A 15,495-nucleotide genomic window follows, 5' to 3' on the forward strand; every position below is an offset into this window, starting at 1 on the left:
ATCGAAATTCTGGGGGGCGGACTGAAACTATGTATAAGTGGTGTCAACTGTGGGTCACATAAAAAATAATGACCAACAGAGATAAAATGTTTTTTTGTTTTTATGTTATTGCTCCACTTCGACAGCGACAGCAGCAGCAGTGGCAGTGGCAGTGGCAGTCGCAAACAATATTTAAATTTAAAAAGTTCCCAATGTTACAGTTAAATGAAGCAGAAGCAAGATTGTCGCCCCAACACAACTGTTTTTTATACCAACTTTTGGCTCCAGCAGACGCTCGCAAAATGGAAAACAATGGCAGAGCCAAAGACACGCCCAGTCCTGATAGACACGCCCACACAATCGAATTTGCACACTGGACACATTTTGGAAATTGATACAGATAGGAGAAAAAGGACACCGGACACTCGATGGAACGAACTATCAAAGTATTTGGCAATAAATCATAAATCAATACCAACGCTGGCTGGCAGGGCAATCGGAAGCGTTTTGTCCCTTGTGTCCTTTTGCTGGCCAAGGGCTGGCTAATGATGTCTTAAAAAACGATTTTGGGCAGGAGACGAAAATAAACGTGGCAATGTCACAAAACGAGGGCAATTGATGTCCCCAGGTCAAACGCATTAACAAAATTGTCGTTTCAGCTGGCGAGGCTCTATTTCAACTACATATATATATATAAATATATGTACATATATACGTGTGTGTCTGGAAAATTGAATTTCCACGGCGCTAAGTGACGACGCCAGCAGAGCAACAATATTCTTCCAAATCGGCTTTAAGTCATGAAAAATAATAGACAACCCTCGACGAGTAGTAAAAAGCAGATTGCGAGGCGCGTCAGCAGCCAAAAAATAAAAAAGATTGTGGAACACATGCTGTGCCGCATATGATGGCCGACGTGGAGGATGCTCAGCGCTTATCAACAGGGAAACACTCATAGGTAGAGTGGGGAGAGCAATGCAACATGTGAGACCCTAACAAAAAATATTAGAAAGAGTATACATATATATGTAAATATATATAAATATAATTGTGTATCCCTAGAGTGAGTTTGTGGGTAGACAAATTGCTAGAAGTTAGTCTTGAGGGCCAATCATTCCATATCCATGTCACCGGGTATCTCTGAATCCTCAATGGTGCGAGTAGCGGGTATATAAACCTTAAAGGCAAACTTAGACTTAACAAAGGAGCCGGTGTTCAGTACGGTGCAGTCGTGCTGAGTGCTAGCAAAGCTTTGACACGAATCACCCATCACAATGAGATCGGGCAGCGGGTATAGCCACAGTGCTGGATCGTAATCCCAGTGCACGGGCATCGCTATGGGATGTATGGGCACCAAGTGTCCCTGACAGACGAGCGTGCGTGCAAAATGCTGCTCAATGTGCGTTGTATCTGGCGGAAAGTGCAGTGTATTGCGACAGAACTTGGCCATAAGATCCAGCCGACAGACGACAATCTGTTGAGTGCAATACTGAAGCCGGCAAGGATTCGTGGCCAGCTGGGTGCGAGGCCAAGCCTTGAGCAGGCCAGCGGCCAGACACTCGGGCAATGGTGCGCGTGGCAGAATATTTGGGGCTGTTGGATCCTCTGCAGAGGGCACCAGAATCAAATCTGTTTGCTTTCTAAGCTGCTCGCAGCCGGCAGCCAAAGCGCCCAGTGCATCCAAATGCTGACGCAGCTCATGATGATTGCGCGTGCTGGCTGTAAATGGTCCCATCAATACAATGGCTTGCGGCGGACAGGAATCATAGCCGACAAAGAGCTGACGCAGTTTTTCCATAACAATAGGCAGATCCAAACGCACATCGGACAGGAACACAATCGTTGTCTCCGTATTGGTGCGTTCCACTTCCTGCAAACGAGGCGAGTATTTTAGTAGCTTAGCAGGCTCACCGCCCCAAGTATTGCCCGTGCCAAAGAAGGCGCGACTGCTGCTGGCTGGCTCTGCGGGCGGAAAGCCCAGACCATCGACTGTAGAGAGAATCAAATCACTTAATGCACTGCTTCTCTTGGTTCAGTTCAGTTGCAACTCACCTTTCAATACTCCATTTGCATAGCTGCCCTCTGCTAAGACAAAACAGCCCTCGCAGAAGAAGCCGGCATGAAAACGAGCACCACTCAAGTCAAGTTGCACGCAACCTGTTGGATCCTCCACGAAGAATTTGCCCTCTTTTAACTGAGTGAGCAAGCCCAATACAACAGCCTCCTTTAAGTTGGATGTGGCCAGTAAATTTTCTGCAAACTGCAATTTGAATTTTTTGGTTTGTGCATCAGCTGCAACGCCGTCTTGTATAACTGCCGGTGCAAATAGATCATGACGTAGTGTCTTCTGCAGCAGCATTGCATAGCGTTGTTGCATATAATCAGATTTCATTCGAGGCTGTGGCAGCAGACGCCGAGGTTGCGAGTCCAACTCGAACTTCTTGATACGCGTGTTGTATCGATAGCGGGGCACAGTGAATGCATTGATAAGTGAAAATATAGTCTCGCCCTCATCCAGACCAACGCGATTTAGTTCATTGATCGCCTTTTCCAAGGCATCTCGTTCTACATGCGGCGTCGCCAGTTTCTGACCCTGCAAGTTCTCCGTTATGATGGTCATCCATTTCTCACGTTCGGTAGGCTCGAACGGCAGCAGCTGTTCGGCGAGATAGGTGCTGTTTTCGGAGCGAATTAGAAAACCACATAGCTTAAACGAAGTTGTGATGCGCTTTCGCAAATGAGCTAATTCGTCCATGGTCGACGAATTAATATAATTCAACACAAACACAACCTGTTGACACTTTTACGATTTTGGCGCCATTTGAACTAGAGAGCGAACGAACTAATACTGGACCAAGAGCAGCGCGGACTTTACAACACTACCATTTTGTGGTGGCTCGTCGATTAATTTGAACTCAAAATACAAATCAATATCAAAATATGTTTATTATATATTATTATGTTAGTTATCACAATCACTTTCCATATTCTCTTCCTTGATAACCTCCTGCTGCTCCTGTACATTGAGCTTCAATTGAGCAATTGCATCGTGAAGTGCTACCAGTTTACGCGAGCTGCTTCTCAAATTCTCTACGCGTTGGCGGGTGGCTAAATAACAATCCAACGCATTTTGGTTATCTGAGTTGTCTTCGTTAACAATTTTCTGCATAAGCTGCTGAAATTGTTCCAATATCTTTATCAGTGACAACTCACAATCGGCACTAAAATCATAAAGATTTTCCGACTCGACATTCTCTTTTAATGGCGGTGTCATCGAAGCCTGCTCTTCAATCTGCAAAAGCGTGTTGTTGGACCTTTCCATGATTTCACCGATCTTATTTCCCTGCTTGATCATACTCTGTCTTGCTGTGGCTGCAATTTTGGTATATAATGAGCTTATTTAATTGAAATATTTATGGGTAATTACCGAGACCCGCCAATACATCGTCTATTATTTCAGACATTTTAAATGTTGTTTTGATCGTGCTGCCAAAGTTACTATCGTATTCATATCAAAGAACAGTGGTTCAGTTCGCAATGAACCAGTCCTTTTAGACAGTGATGCCACTATACTAAAGTCTACCTGGTACGAATTGAAGCTATGCGATGTCAACAAAATCTATTATGGTTTCCATTACTCAACAAATAATACCTAATATGTCTTTAACGACTTGCTTTTTAAATTCCATACTGTTCTTACCTTATCAGTGCAGTTTACAGGTTAATTTTAAAAAGTTTATCAGAAATCAAATATGTGCGCGCTGGAAATAACATTTTGAAATATGTTAAGTCTCTAAAGCAGCCACAAGTAGTTCAGTTCCGTTAATGAACTTTTTTATGGTTCACGCTCTGAACTTGACAGGCCAACGCACGTGTATAAATATAAAAGAAGTTGGATTGCTGTTTATTTCACACAAAATGGATGTAGTAAAGGCAGTTTTGGAAAAGCATCAAAAAGAATTGGACAAATATAAGCCAATTACTGTGGAAAAACATCTAGAATGTCGAATTGATGTTGGCACACTTCTCATCACAGATCCAAATGATTTGGACGACCGGCAGCTGGCGTAAGTAAAACTCGCAAACCAAATTATGAACATTTCATTTAAATGATGACGACATTCAGCAACAACAAGGAGGAATACCTGTCCGCCCTAACACGTGAGAATACACAACTACTGGTCAATGCAATTTGGGAGCTGCCAACCGAACGCGTCGACGAGAGTATTGTAGCAAAGTTACCGGAGCCAACGACAGTGCTGCCGCGTCTACGCAAGCCTCCTGGTCCACGACCTCTGACAAAATGGGAGAAGTTCGCCAAGGAGAAGGGCATCACAAAGAAAAAGAAGGATAAAAAAACTTACGATGATGTCCTGGACGTAAGTAATCAAACATTCATATGAATGAACTTGCCTACTCACATTCAATCTCACAGAAATGGGTACCCACTTATGGCTTCAAACGTGCCGAGGCTGAAAAAGATAAGGAGTGGGTGTTGGAGGTGCCCCAAAATGCGGATCCCAACACAGACATGTTCCAGAAGAAGATCGATCTGCGCAACGAGAAGGTGGCTAAGAACGAGATTCAACGTATGAAGAATATTGTACGGGCCAAAAAGATTGATATGCCACGCAGCGGCTATCTGGGCCCAGAGGCTGCATCTTCCAATCAGCTGCTTACGGCCGTAACCGTTGCTAAGTCCTCGACTGCATCGGTGGGCAAATTCCAGAGCAAACTACCTAAAGAAAAGGAAGCCCGTGGTCTTGGTGTTAAGGAGCTGATACCAGGTGGCAAACGGAAAGCATCGCATATCACAGCACAGCCTGAGCGGGAGGCCAATTTGGATCTCATTAAAAGTGTGTTGAACAAGAAGCCCAAATTGGATGTTGAGAAGGCGATATCGCTGCAAAAACAAGATGAGCGGATAGAGTAAGTCATGAAAGGCCGCACCAAAATTCTAGTTATACTAATTGTAAAATATTTCTAGGCGGGAAGCTGAGGGCGCCAACAGACCAGCGAAAAAGGGCGGAAAGAAGGGCAAGGGCAGTCGCAAGGCAGTTGGCAAGAAGCCCAAGGGTCATCAAGGCCAGCGTGCGCCGGGCAAGAAGGGTCAGGCCGGTCGCAAGCGTCGCTAAATCAAAATTGGCCACTTTTACTAGGACTTTTTATTAACAAAAAACACAATTTACATGATAAATACAATGATAATATTTAAGCCACATAAAAACTGCAATTCTATCTACGATGGAAACGTAGATCAATGGGCACGCTATGTCGTCTCAGATATTCGTAGACGAAGTTGCGGAAGATTCGGTTAAAGTTGCGAATTGAAGGCCAATGGAGATTGGCAGCATTGTCGTTTGGTGTGTGCCAATTGGCTGGAAAAGGTGTCGCTATCAAGTGCAATACAGGCACATTCTCCTCCAGAAACGGGCGATGATCGTCATCAGTAAATCCGCCAGCGGGACGATTTAGAAACATTTTGTTGTTGCCCTCCAGCTGACCAGAAGCGCGCAACGTTTGCTCGATCTGCACTAGACTAGAATGCAAGCCGTCCGTATTCTCAAAGAAGCTGGAAAATGTTGGATTGCGTGCACCAATCAAATCAAGTAACACGAGCACCTCCTAACCAAGATAGATGTTTAATAAATAGTTCAGAGCCACTTAGCTAAATCAGCTACTTACAATGCGATCAATGCGACGGGTACCCGGGCCCTTTGACGTTGCAGTTGGGCTGCGCGTTTGAGCAAGCTTTGTGACCAAGTGACGTGAACCATAAACCGAATCCGTACTGGTCCAGTCCCTGAAGGCTTCCTCGCCGTCAAAGAAGATAAGCTATGAAGTTGAAAACCAATTCGTTTGATTATTTATAATTAAATGGAAAGTAAATCACATTTTGACGCACCATCAAGCCGAGATCATTACGATTACGGAATTGTTGCAGCAGATAGTTGTTCAGCGTTTTTGCCGTGTTCAAGAGTATAGCACAGGGCACAGCCGAATCGGTGGCACCGACAAATCCGGGATCTTCCGCAAAGTACTTGCTATCGTAGTGGCAGGCGAGTGCCAAGAAATTTTGCGCTTGCGGATTGATGTAGCCGATGACATTGGCAAACGTGAGCTCGCCAAAGATTGGTACACTTTGTTTAAACTCATCCACTTCCGCTTGAAAGCCAAGGGCTTTTAGTGAAGTAACTAGGTAGTTGCGGACCTGCTGATGGCCACGGCTACCAACAACGCGCGGCACCAAAATGGCTTCCAGACTTTTATTAAAATGTACCTCATCATCAGCCAGTTGCGTTGTGTGCAGCTGTTGATAAAAGAAAATCATCATTTTTAACTAAGGGGAATTTCTATCAACTTACGTTGGCCTGTTGGGAGCGTGCGTAATCAACTACTACGATCAGCCCAACGATGATCAAAATATAACCAAAAGACCCCTTCACCATCATATTCACATTCAGCGTCTGAACAAAAGAAAGCTTTATGGAGCACTGAAGCTGATCGCTTTACGTATGGAATATTGAAACCAATTACCATGGTTGTTGCTATATTCTCTTATGCTTTTGCTGCTTTTCGTATGAATGCTAACAATCTGTGTTGTTGCTCTGCTCTCACGCATTGCGAGCAAGCAATGTGTGTGTGTGGAAAAAGCTTTTCACCTCGAGTTTCAGTAGAGCTTTGAGAGTATGCACGCGCTTATTCCACAAGCACGCACTGGCTAAGTAAAGCTTGTGAGAAAAAAGCCCGCTTTTAAATATTTATTATGCATGACACGTAAGCTCATTATACGTAAGCTCATTACACGTTATCTCTGAAGCGTTATTAACAGTGACAATTGTGCGTTATTTTCAAAGATATTCTCATTTGGCTTTGTACTTCTATTCAAATGAATTCATAGAACTTTTATTTATGGCCCACCATTAGGCAACACAAATGAATATTTGTGAACCAATGATGAGAGTTCTTCATGATTTTGTAAATACTCGTAAACAAAGTGAGCCAAAATCAAATTCATATTACGTATTGCTGGCCAGTAGAGATTCGTTACATTATCCATCTGTGTATGCCAATACTCCGGATAAGCATGAGGCACAATATGCATAGATGGCACGCCTACAATTAAATAAAATTAGATCCAACACTAAATAACGTTTTCTGCAATACAAACCATTACTTAGAAAGGGATAATGATCATCTTCAATGTCGCTCTCATGATCTTTTATCTTATGGAACAGCGTATGGCACTTGGTGAGCTGACCTGATTTGCCCAGCTTCGTCTCTATGTCTACCAGACGCTCATGCAGTCCATATGTATTCATAAAGTGGCTCAGAAAGATATGATTCGGTGCACCAATAAGGTTTAATGTAATGAGTACCTCCTAGAGAAAGAACGTATGAGAAAGATATATCTTTCACGTATGGGTACTATGTCAACCCACAATATTCAGCAGTGGTATAGTTTCCACCTGAGCAAAACGTCTCGAGCCAATAAGAGAATTATAATCTTCTTCGACAGCCAGCGTGGACTCGTGTCCATCAAAGAAAACTAACTAAAAATAATACAAAATATTACTCAGCTATCAAAAATACAATTTACTTATTATTCAGGACTCACCACTAGGCCAATGTCGTCTCTATTGGAGAACTCTTCGCGCAGATATGCATTCAATGTCTTGGCGATGTTGAGAAGGATCGCACAGGAGACGGCCCCATCTGTGGCGCCCACATAGTGTGGAGCGGTTGGCAAGAACTTCGAGTCGTAGTGGCAGGTGAGCATCAAGAAACGTGTGGCATCTACATTCAAAATACCCAAAATATTTGTGTATTTTCTTTGATCGAACAGCTCCTCGCGAATCGCTAAAAATCCAAGTGAATTTAGTTGCTCGAACAGAAAATTGGCAACTTCAGCATGACCCCGGCTTCCAGACCAGCGAGGCTTCAGGATGCTAGCTAGTGTGTCATTAAAATAGATCTCATCGCATATAATTTTTTTCGAATTTGGCCAAATATGCAGGAAATATAGTAAGTCGAGCAGTATCAGAAGAATAATGGCCACTGTCGATATAACTCGCGATATGCGAAACATTTCTGGATACTCAACGAGTTCGAAGTAGATGGAAACTAATCTAAGCAGCTCAAGAAACTCTACAACAGAGTGGAACGAAATCATTTGCTATAGTTAGTAAATAGAATTCGAGCGAATTGAATCCGATTATACACAAATACATTATATTTTCTATATAATAATAAGTACAAGACATTTCTAAAATATACTACTATAAAAGATATTGAGCGATGCTCATTTCCAACTATTTTGGCTTACTTACTGAATCCTCTGGGCGTAAATTTTGTACCCTTTCCAAAACTTCTGTATTTTGACTGATTACCGATGGCACTCGGGATGTTTGAATAAAGGCGTTAGCGTTTGATTTTTGTGGTTTAACCAGGGCTAAGCGATGCAGTTTTTTGGATCGAAACTCGCCGCGGGATTGAGTGCGCAGGCTGGAACCCTCGTGCCAGGTGTGCTTGACATGTACTATGCGTTTCTTGCCTTGGCCGCAGCACGGTTGATGCCACATACGCTGATTCTTGCCAAAGTTGTTGCCATCGCTGAGCGTTTGCGGGAGATCTTCATTCAGTGTCTCTGGCAGGAATAAGCAAATGAAACCACCCAAAATACCCAAAGCGCCCAAAGTGTTCAGCATCAGTGCGAGAGATAGATTGGACAGATAGATAACCGGCGGAGAAAGCAACATGGCAGCAAATCCCAAGGTATGTATAAGTGATATCCCCTGTGCTCGTACCACCGTCGGCAGCACCTCGGCGGCCCACTGCAATCCAATGTTGTAGCAGACGTTGGCAAAGAAGCGACCTGCCAAAGCAGCCACTAGAGTAGAAGTGGCATTAGTTAGATTGGCGCCCAGTAGACTAAACAACCCGCTCAACATGGTAAAGGTGAAGGCGCACCAGCGACGTCCGAAGCGATCCAGTGTGACGATGACGAGCAGGTCGCCGGGCAGCTCTGTGGCGCAGGCTATGGTAAAGACCACGGCCACATTCTCTTTGTCCAGAACTGAGGCAGCACGAACATGGCCATCGTATAACAATGACATTATCATCCAGATCAGGCACATGAATACCATGTAGCGTGCCAGACGGCGACGCTTGAAGATCGAACAGACGGTAAAGTTGCGACCCTCAAATTCCTCCTTGTAGAACAGTTCGCAGCTCTCGCGGAATCGCTTCCAATAGTTTTTTGAGACCACGCGCTTATTCCTAGCTGCCACTTTCTTTAGTATATTAATGGCGTCATCGATCTTGCCCCTCGAGACCAGCCAACGCGCCGACTCAGGCAGACAACAGTATGAAAATAATCCGAAGGCCAGCGGTATGCTGCCATATAGCGCCAACGAACGCCAACTGTGCAGATATATGGCTATCCAGGGTATGACCATTGTGAACGGCGAGTAGAACATGGCCAGCGACATATTGGCCACGAATGTTCGATACTTGGGACCCACATATTCGAGCACTACAATTTGGAATGAATGCGAATGAATGGCCAAAAATGCATAAAGAAAGCGGTTGCGAAATACTCAGTATATAGATCATGGTGAAACAAGTATCAAAGGAGGCACCCACGACCAGACGTGTGAAAGCAAAGCTCCAAAAGCTCTTGGTCATCCCTGTAAAGAGGCTGCCGAAAAATGCCAGAGAGGAGCTGCTGACCAATGCAGCCAAACGCCCGCAATGGTCCGCAAAATGTCCGTAGCCCAAGCAGCCCACAACTGAGCCGAGAAAGAAAATCATTTGGGCATAAGTGGCATAGAAGTCATTCTTGCAAACCCAGCCGAATTCGATGTTAGCTGTGAAAAACTGCTCGTTTTGACTGAAGACATAACCATCCCGGCAGGGTATTCTTGGCAGCGAGCTGTTTATATATTGGCTGCGATTTGTGGCATGATAGACGGCCGTATAGTTGGTGTCGTACATTTCACAGCGACTGTAGCTGCCGTCTTTCAGCTTGGGTATGGACAGCTGTTTGCGTTCCTCCTCGCTTTTAATGAGCTTCAGCTCATGCACGAAGCAATAATAATGCTCGGCCGGCAGGGTCATAAAGATCTGACTCAGATACACATAGGCGGATATATAGCAAAATGGTATCATTAAGCTGAACAAGATCTTTTGAAAGCATCCGAATTCGCCAATTTCCGGCAAAAGGTCATCGAAGTCGATATTTGTATCGATATCACTAAACGACTCATCAAGTCCCGAGGGGCTGTTTTCATAGGGGCTACGAAAATTTGGAATGTTTGAAGAAACGTTGCTTGTCTGTTGAGCTTTATTGGCTGGCGGTTTGACTGACTTCGATGTCCGTTTCTCTTGAGCCTTATCGCTAGATATACATGTGATGCATGAATTCATATGAATAGTTCAATACTCACGTACTATCCCGTTCATTCCGCGTGGCTTGAGTTCCGAAGTCCCTTTTCAGCATTTCACTTACCATCCATATCAAACAGAATCCGACGCTGACAAAACAAATATGTATGAAAGTCAGTGAACCGCCTATTTCGATTCGAATGCTCAGTGATTCATCAAGTTTCCAAACGACTGCTCTCGCTTCCTGTCAGACGACAATCTGCGGCTTATCGACGCCATCGATGACCATTAGTCATAGTCCTTTCACAGCCACGAATTCACGACTCATTGTAGCATCGTTTAATTGCCCGCCAAGCCAACTCGCCCACTCCTAATCAAAATTGATGCACAGGGCAATCCGTGCAGATTTCTGGCTTACAATTAAACTAAATGAAGACCCTGTTGTGCTGGCAGCACTGGACCGAGTGTATATATTGCGTATACGCCGCATGAGCCGCGACCACCCGTTGCATAGCCGCGCTGCATGCAAATCGGCCACTGCCAATGCCAAATGCCGCCTGTTGCTGTTCGGGCCAAGCGCATGCGTCGCCCAGCCTGCATGTGGGGTGGCCCTTTCGAACTCTCATTCATAAAGTGCCGTACGCTATTCGAAACGTTGGCCATGTTTCGCGTAGCCAAATACAATTCGAAACAGTTCTGGCGCGTCTTTCAAAGCGATTGGTTGTGGGACTCGATTCGGAATTCAGTTACGTTCGCGTGCCGCATAGAAATACACTGCATAAATCAGTGTCATAAATCTGCGTGTGTTGTGCATGAAATCAAGTATCCGTGTTTAGAGATAAGATAAGCAGCCCAATGACAGGCCGCAAAATATCCTAGAGAAAAAGGAAAAAAACGGCAGCAATAACAAGCCGGCGGCGCTCTAAGACAAACTGCCGCCCAGTGCCCCAAAACAAGTGTCAAAAAGTAATGAATAAGTGGCGGCTGCCGCTACACAACTGATTCCCCCAATGTAGTTGCTTATACATAAATACATATGTATATATTTACACATAAGATATTGGATTAAGAGCCCTTCGCGATGGCGATACTTGAGTCCTGCTGCTTTTGGAAGAGCGTGCGGAAGGGCAGCTTCGCCTGCGCCTTTTACACTCTGGTGGGTAATCAATTATGCGAGATTTTGATTTGCATGACGAACTTTAACAAGACAAACAACAGTTAGGCTTATCCTTTTGACAGACACTAAACTTAAGCTAAAAATCATGCAGAAACTTAAAAGTCACAAAGTGAGAAGCTAAACCAGAAGGAGATTATAAAGTAAGCTGTAAAGTCAACGAAGTAAGACAACTTAAAGTAAGAAAGAAGCAAATTTGAAACAAATGTTAAAGTTAAGTGAGAAGCACACTGAGTAGAGTAGCGCAAGATGTGAAGCGTAGAGATGAATTGTTGTCAAAATCAATGCAAGAAACAAAAAGACAAAGTAGCCAAGCGACAAACTAAATAAGTAACAAAGCAAGAAGTACATTAAGATGCAAAGGGAGAAGTCAACTGAGAGAGAAAGGAAGCACCAGTGAGTGCAGAAACCAATGCAATAAATGAAGCGAGAATTGAACCAGGTAACCAGGCGAAAGCGCAAGTTTGAAACAAAGCGAGAAGCAATGCGAGGCGTAAGAAAACGTAACAAGTCAAGCGAAAGGCGGAAGTAATTGCGTGACAAAACGTTGAGCCAAGCGAGCAACATACTGAGAAGCAAAGCGTAAAGCGACAAAGAACTAAACATGAAGCTCCAGCAAAAGCGAATTACTCTTCTGCTGTTGTCATTCCAAACAAAGCATTTGATTCCCGAAGGAATCGGGTTACGACAGATACCATAAAAGAAATGTTGAGGCAACAATTTCAGCATGCAACGAATGTCAAACAAGTTCGTTCAATCAGGAAAAACATCCGACAACAAACCACAAAATTTGCAATCAATTAAGACGCTTAATCGAATTGAAGAAGCTGAAAATGAAATCAGAATCTGTGAACTTGCTTTATGTTTGCTGATGAATGCACACCTTTTAACGATTTGATTTTGATTATATTTTTCCTAGATCTACTTTGGCCTGTCAACCTTAATGTTTACGTTTTATCTGAAAGAGGAGCAGGAGTTCTTGCTCGGCCAAAGGACACAGCCACTTGGGGAGAGCATATTGGAGAAGGGTGATGTAACTGTAGGTGAGAGAAACATCTTGGACTAGAAGCCACATGCCACATGCTACATGCTACATGCCACATCTAACATTTGTTGATTGACGTAATTTGTGATTGCAGTAACTGTGATATTCAACGTTTTGTTTTTGTTTTGCTCGATTTTGATGGTCTTGGCGTCCCTTTTGCTGATTGTGGGACTGCGGAATGTGAGTGGGGAGGTTACAAATGGGTCCTTGACATTGTCTATCAGTTCACCTATTCCTCTCTCATCTAGAACAAACGTCAATTGCTATTGCCCTGGATTGGTCTGATGCTCTGCGATTTGCTTATTGAAATCGCCCACCTGGTACATCTCACATTGTCACGCCGGGTGGTTTTTGATCCAATTGTCGGCTTCATATTCACCCTAGACTTCTTCATACTCTGTCTGAATGTGAGTGGCCAATCCGTTGACATCTGCTTCAAATTCCGTTTCCTAATTAGTTTAAAAATTGATTCGATTTCAAGCTTTACTGTTTGCTCTGTGTGATATCACAGTATCAGGTTTATCGCACACAACGTGCCGAACAAGAACAGCATCCCGCGCTATCGGTGAGTTCTCGTGGAAATATGTAAAGGCAAATGCAATCAAATAGCTCTGTTTCTATTCAACTAGCCCACAGTGGTCTTCACAGCACCCGAGAAGCAGAGCAAAACAAAGCGTCAGCTGTTAACAGCAGCAAATGCTGGCAAGGGCAAGAGGCATTCGCTTCGGCTACTGGCTGCGAGTCCTTTGATCACGTCACAGCGGCCAACCAACTTTTCCACCATCACCGAAGAGGAGGAGCAGCAGAGCAAAGCAACTGCAACACCAACGGCAGCTGCTTCAGGTATTAAAGAGCCAAAGGACACCTAAGGACATTAACAATGCTTCTGCTCGTTTCAGCTGCCAATGGCCATAACGATAACGGTCACATACTAGAGCAGTCGACACCCCAGTCAAGCGAGGCGGCAGAGGCTTCTAATCTCGATATACCAATTATTACTTTGGATCCCAATTCGCTACAGTGATGCAGCTGCTGCGTTTGACATCGCTTGGTCCACAATGGAGTGGACACACACACAAAGTTCAACTATTTTTACATGTATGCAAAAGTAAAATTCTGAGAAATGCTATCAAACACAAGTGTCTCTACATCCGTCGTCTACAGAACTAATTTGCAGCTTCCGCTCACTGCTGCCTTAATTTCCTGTGCCCCGCAGACAACTTAGGCAACTTGCTGTGTTGAACTAGAGCAGAACCAGCAAGCGACATGCGATTGACAATGATTAACGTGGCACACGAATTTCATTCATTAATACTCTCAAAGGCTAAAAGTGATTTGTGTCACTCTGTGTAACAGGTGAATGAAATGTAAATTGGCAGGTGGAGGTATAAAGTGTAATGCTGATTGGCCTCAACAGTCAAATGTCAGCTTGATATATGATATATGTATTTGGATATATTTCATTCAATATTTGAGGACAATCGTATTTAGGGACTATGCCTTGGCCTTGTCTGCTATACCTGACCTCAATATCCTCAGATCAAATAGCAATGAACTTTGAAGTGGTCTAAGAACGTATCTGCCATATTTTTCTATAGGACGAGGGCAAGAAATTGGCTTCAACAGTCAAATACCAGCCTGAACATTTATATTTGTCTATGGGTATGTACGCTCTTTGATATTTAAGGACAATCGCCCTTAAACAAAAAGTAATGAACTTTGAAGTGCCTTAAGACTTAGCACAAAGGTAAGAAATAGGGCAGCCCATGTGTGGGTGTTTTTTGAATAGGCGTACTTTTCTCTATAAATATACATTTATAAATTTATAAAAGTTAATGAGAAGCTCTGCATAGTGTGTAGGGTATCCCATAGTTACGCCTAGCTTATTTGACTAGCACTGAAAGGTAGAACCTGCTCTGCCAGCAGGCAACTTAAAGCAGCTAACAAAATAGAGGTAATAGAATATCAGACTCAAAAAAGGCAAACGGCAATAAAACAAGCACACAGACATATGTCAGAGCATATGTAATATATACAAACAGTAATGCATCACAATTAATGTGCATCACAAGTAAATAGTAATGCAAACAATTTAGAAGTTTATATAAAAGTGATTGACTAAAGTTTTTATACCGGAGAAGTTCGGCGAAGGTCAAGTGCAAAGAGAAAACGATTTAAATTTGATTAATGCAGCTCGGGAGCTCAGCTTAAATGTATTCTACTTAGAATTAACTAATTAAATTTTAAGCAACCAAAGCCAGCTCTAGCTGAGAGGTTGCCTGACAAATTGCTGCCGGCGGTGCGTATGCAATGGAAGTGGTTTAAAAAGTTCGTGTTTGCCAGCCAGGAGCACACTTGCGTATCTGGCCGAAGGGTAGAGTCATTTAATGTCACTTAATCACTCTCTTAGATTGGATCTCTTAATTACGAGCTGCACGGCGTACTGCGTATAGCTGCAGGACCTGCAGCATCCGCTGAACTGTGAATGACAGCGCAAAAACTACATTAAGTTTGAGTGTGTGCAAGTGCGTGTGTGTGCAAATTTGTGCTAGTGTGTGTGTGTGTGTGTTATCAATGTTGCAACAGTTGCCACAGCTGCGCACAGGTTTACAGAGTCTGCTCTATATGTGTGTTAGAACAAACACTGAGTCTGTTTGCCAAGCTACAAACAAAGTACCACGAACCACTCAACCACTCTGAAACACACAGTCACACAGATGTCCAAAGTCACAGTGCACCACTTAGACCCTTATTAGCTGCTGAAAAGTCGAAATTCTGCTGAAATATCAACACAGCTGTCGGACTTATCCCAGCCAACCAAAAGATAATAACTCGACGACAAGATGTCGCAAAACCCATTGAAAGTGGCTTTTTAATGGTTTTCGCTTTTAATTCATGTTTTTTTTTATTT

General features: G+C 43.6%; 7 protein-coding genes across 7 annotated transcripts; 2 read left to right on the forward strand and 5 right to left on the reverse strand.

Annotated features, from left to right (window-relative positions):
• Window positions 1–120: 120 nt before the first annotated feature.
• LOC111594843 (DNA polymerase epsilon subunit 2) lies at window positions 121–2,813 on the reverse strand. Its single transcript, XM_023308309.2, has 2 exons — window positions 2,032–2,813; window positions 121–1,968 (listed from the first exon to the last, which is right to left on the reverse strand). The coding sequence occupies exons 1-2, from the start codon at window positions 2,732–2,734 to the stop codon at window positions 1,091–1,093; spliced, it is 1,581 nt and encodes a 526-aa protein (XP_023164077.1). The 5' UTR covers window positions 2,735–2,813; the 3' UTR covers window positions 121–1,090.
• Window positions 2,814–2,926: 113 nt separating this feature from the next.
• LOC111594839 (augmin complex subunit msd1) lies at window positions 2,927–3,518 on the reverse strand. The gene is made up of 2 exons (XM_023308303.2): window positions 3,407–3,518; window positions 2,927–3,351 (listed from the first exon to the last, which is right to left on the reverse strand). The coding sequence occupies exons 1-2, from the start codon at window positions 3,441–3,443 to the stop codon at window positions 2,942–2,944; spliced, it is 447 nt and encodes a 148-aa protein (XP_023164071.1). The 5' UTR covers window positions 3,444–3,518; the 3' UTR covers window positions 2,927–2,941.
• A 295-nt stretch (window positions 3,519–3,813) lies between these two features.
• On the forward strand, window positions 3,814–5,131 carry LOC111594837 (ribosome biogenesis regulatory protein homolog). The gene is made up of 4 exons (XM_023308301.2): window positions 3,814–4,046; window positions 4,106–4,358; window positions 4,415–4,908; window positions 4,967–5,131. Exons 1-4 carry the CDS (start codon window positions 3,817–3,819, stop codon window positions 5,112–5,114), a joined length of 1,125 nt encoding a protein of 374 aa, XP_023164069.1. The 5' UTR covers window positions 3,814–3,816; the 3' UTR covers window positions 5,115–5,131.
• A 68-nt stretch (window positions 5,132–5,199) lies between these two features.
• Window positions 5,200–6,491, reverse strand: LOC111594838 (glutaminyl-peptide cyclotransferase). The gene is made up of 4 exons (XM_023308302.2): window positions 6,345–6,491; window positions 5,885–6,289; window positions 5,665–5,814; window positions 5,200–5,604 (listed from the first exon to the last, which is right to left on the reverse strand). Exons 1-4 carry the CDS (start codon window positions 6,429–6,431, stop codon window positions 5,215–5,217), a joined length of 1,032 nt encoding a protein of 343 aa, XP_023164070.1. The 5' UTR covers window positions 6,432–6,491; the 3' UTR covers window positions 5,200–5,214.
• Window positions 6,492–6,730: 239 nt separating this feature from the next.
• Window positions 6,731–8,087, reverse strand: LOC111594857 (glutaminyl-peptide cyclotransferase-like). Its single transcript, XM_023308336.2, has 4 exons — window positions 7,598–8,087; window positions 7,422–7,532; window positions 7,151–7,361; window positions 6,731–7,095 (listed from the first exon to the last, which is right to left on the reverse strand). Exons 1-4 carry the CDS (start codon window positions 8,066–8,068, stop codon window positions 6,890–6,892), a joined length of 999 nt encoding a protein of 332 aa, XP_023164104.2. The 5' UTR covers window positions 8,069–8,087; the 3' UTR covers window positions 6,731–6,889.
• Window positions 8,088–8,200: 113 nt separating this feature from the next.
• On the reverse strand, window positions 8,201–10,579 carry LOC111594842 (organic cation transporter protein-like). The gene is made up of 3 exons (XM_023308308.2): window positions 10,428–10,579; window positions 9,579–10,378; window positions 8,201–9,514 (listed from the first exon to the last, which is right to left on the reverse strand). The coding sequence occupies exons 1-3, from the start codon at window positions 10,490–10,492 to the stop codon at window positions 8,292–8,294; spliced, it is 2,088 nt and encodes a 695-aa protein (XP_023164076.2). The 5' UTR covers window positions 10,493–10,579; the 3' UTR covers window positions 8,201–8,291.
• Window positions 10,580–11,021: 442 nt separating this feature from the next.
• LOC111594853 lies at window positions 11,022–13,682 on the forward strand. Its single transcript, XM_023308330.2, has 7 exons — window positions 11,022–11,521; window positions 12,459–12,582; window positions 12,679–12,764; window positions 12,833–12,991; window positions 13,066–13,149; window positions 13,214–13,427; window positions 13,484–13,682. Exons 1-7 carry the CDS (start codon window positions 11,447–11,449, stop codon window positions 13,606–13,608), a joined length of 867 nt encoding a protein of 288 aa, XP_023164098.2. The 5' UTR covers window positions 11,022–11,446; the 3' UTR covers window positions 13,609–13,682.
• Window positions 13,683–15,495: the final 1,813 nt, after the last annotated feature.

This window comes from Drosophila hydei, unplaced genomic scaffold (assembly GCF_003285905.1).
Source record: "Drosophila hydei strain 15085-1641.00,03,60 unplaced genomic scaffold, DhydRS2 tig00000001-arrow-pilon, whole genome shotgun sequence".
Classification (NCBI taxonomy): domain Eukaryota; kingdom Metazoa; phylum Arthropoda; class Insecta; order Diptera; family Drosophilidae; genus Drosophila; species Drosophila hydei.

Coding starts and splice junctions, on each gene's coding strand:
- LOC111594843 (XM_023308309.2), bottom strand. CDS start 2,734: ATGGACGAATTAGCTCATTTGCGAAAGCGCATCACAACTTCGTTTAAG. Junction 1,969..2,031: donor TGCAAATGGAGTATTGAAAG/GTGAGTTGCAAC, acceptor TTCTCTCTACAG/TCGATGGTCTGGGCTTTCCG.
- LOC111594839 (XM_023308303.2), bottom strand. CDS start 3,443: ATGTCTGAAATAATAGACGATGTATTGGCGGGTCTCG. Junction 3,352..3,406: donor CGATGTATTGGCGGGTCTCG/GTAATTACCCAT, acceptor CCAAAATTGCAG/CCACAGCAAGACAGAGTATG.
- LOC111594837 (XM_023308301.2), top strand. CDS start 3,817: ATGGTTCACGCTCTGAACTTGACAGGCCAACGCACGTGTATAAATATA. Junction 4,047..4,105: donor TTGGACGACCGGCAGCTGGC/GTAAGTAAAACT, acceptor GACGACATTCAG/CAACAACAAGGAGGAATACC. Junction 4,359..4,414: donor CTTACGATGATGTCCTGGAC/GTAAGTAATCAA, acceptor TCAATCTCACAG/AAATGGGTACCCACTTATGG.
- LOC111594838 (XM_023308302.2), bottom strand. CDS start 6,431: ATGATGGTGAAGGGGTCTTTTGGTTATATTTTGATCATCGTTGGGCTG. Junction 6,290..6,344: donor CACGCTCCCAACAGGCCAAC/GTAAGTTGATAG, acceptor TTTTATCAACAG/CTGCACACAACGCAACTGGC. Junction 5,815..5,884: donor GTAATGATCTCGGCTTGATG/GTGCGTCAAAAT, acceptor TCAACTTCATAG/CTTATCTTCTTTGACGGCGA.
- LOC111594857 (XM_023308336.2), bottom strand. CDS start 8,068: ATGTTTCGCATATCGCGAGTTATATCGACAGTGGCCATTATTCTTCTG. Junction 7,533..7,597: donor GAGACGACATTGGCCTAGTG/GTGAGTCCTGAA, acceptor TATTATTTTTAG/TTAGTTTTCTTTGATGGACA. Junction 7,096..7,150: donor TTATCCCTTTCTAAGTAATG/GTTTGTATTGCA, acceptor ATTTAATTGTAG/GCGTGCCATCTATGCATATT.
- LOC111594842 (XM_023308308.2), bottom strand. CDS start 10,492: ATGGTAAGTGAAATGCTGAAAAGGGACTTCGGAACTCAAGCCACGCGG. Junction 10,379..10,427: donor CGGAATGAACGGGATAGTAC/GTGAGTATTGAA, acceptor ATGTATATCTAG/CGATAAGGCTCAAGAGAAAC. Junction 9,515..9,578: donor CACCATGATCTATATACTGA/GTATTTCGCAAC, acceptor TCCAAATTGTAG/TGCTCGAATATGTGGGTCCC.
- LOC111594853 (XM_023308330.2), top strand. CDS start 11,447: ATGGCGATACTTGAGTCCTGCTGCTTTTGGAAGAGCGTGCGGAAGGGC. Junction 12,583..12,678: donor GAAGGGTGATGTAACTGTAG/GTGAGAGAAACA, acceptor TTGTGATTGCAG/TAACTGTGATATTCAACGTT. Junction 12,992..13,065: donor TCTTCATACTCTGTCTGAAT/GTGAGTGGCCAA, acceptor TTCGATTTCAAG/CTTTACTGTTTGCTCTGTGT.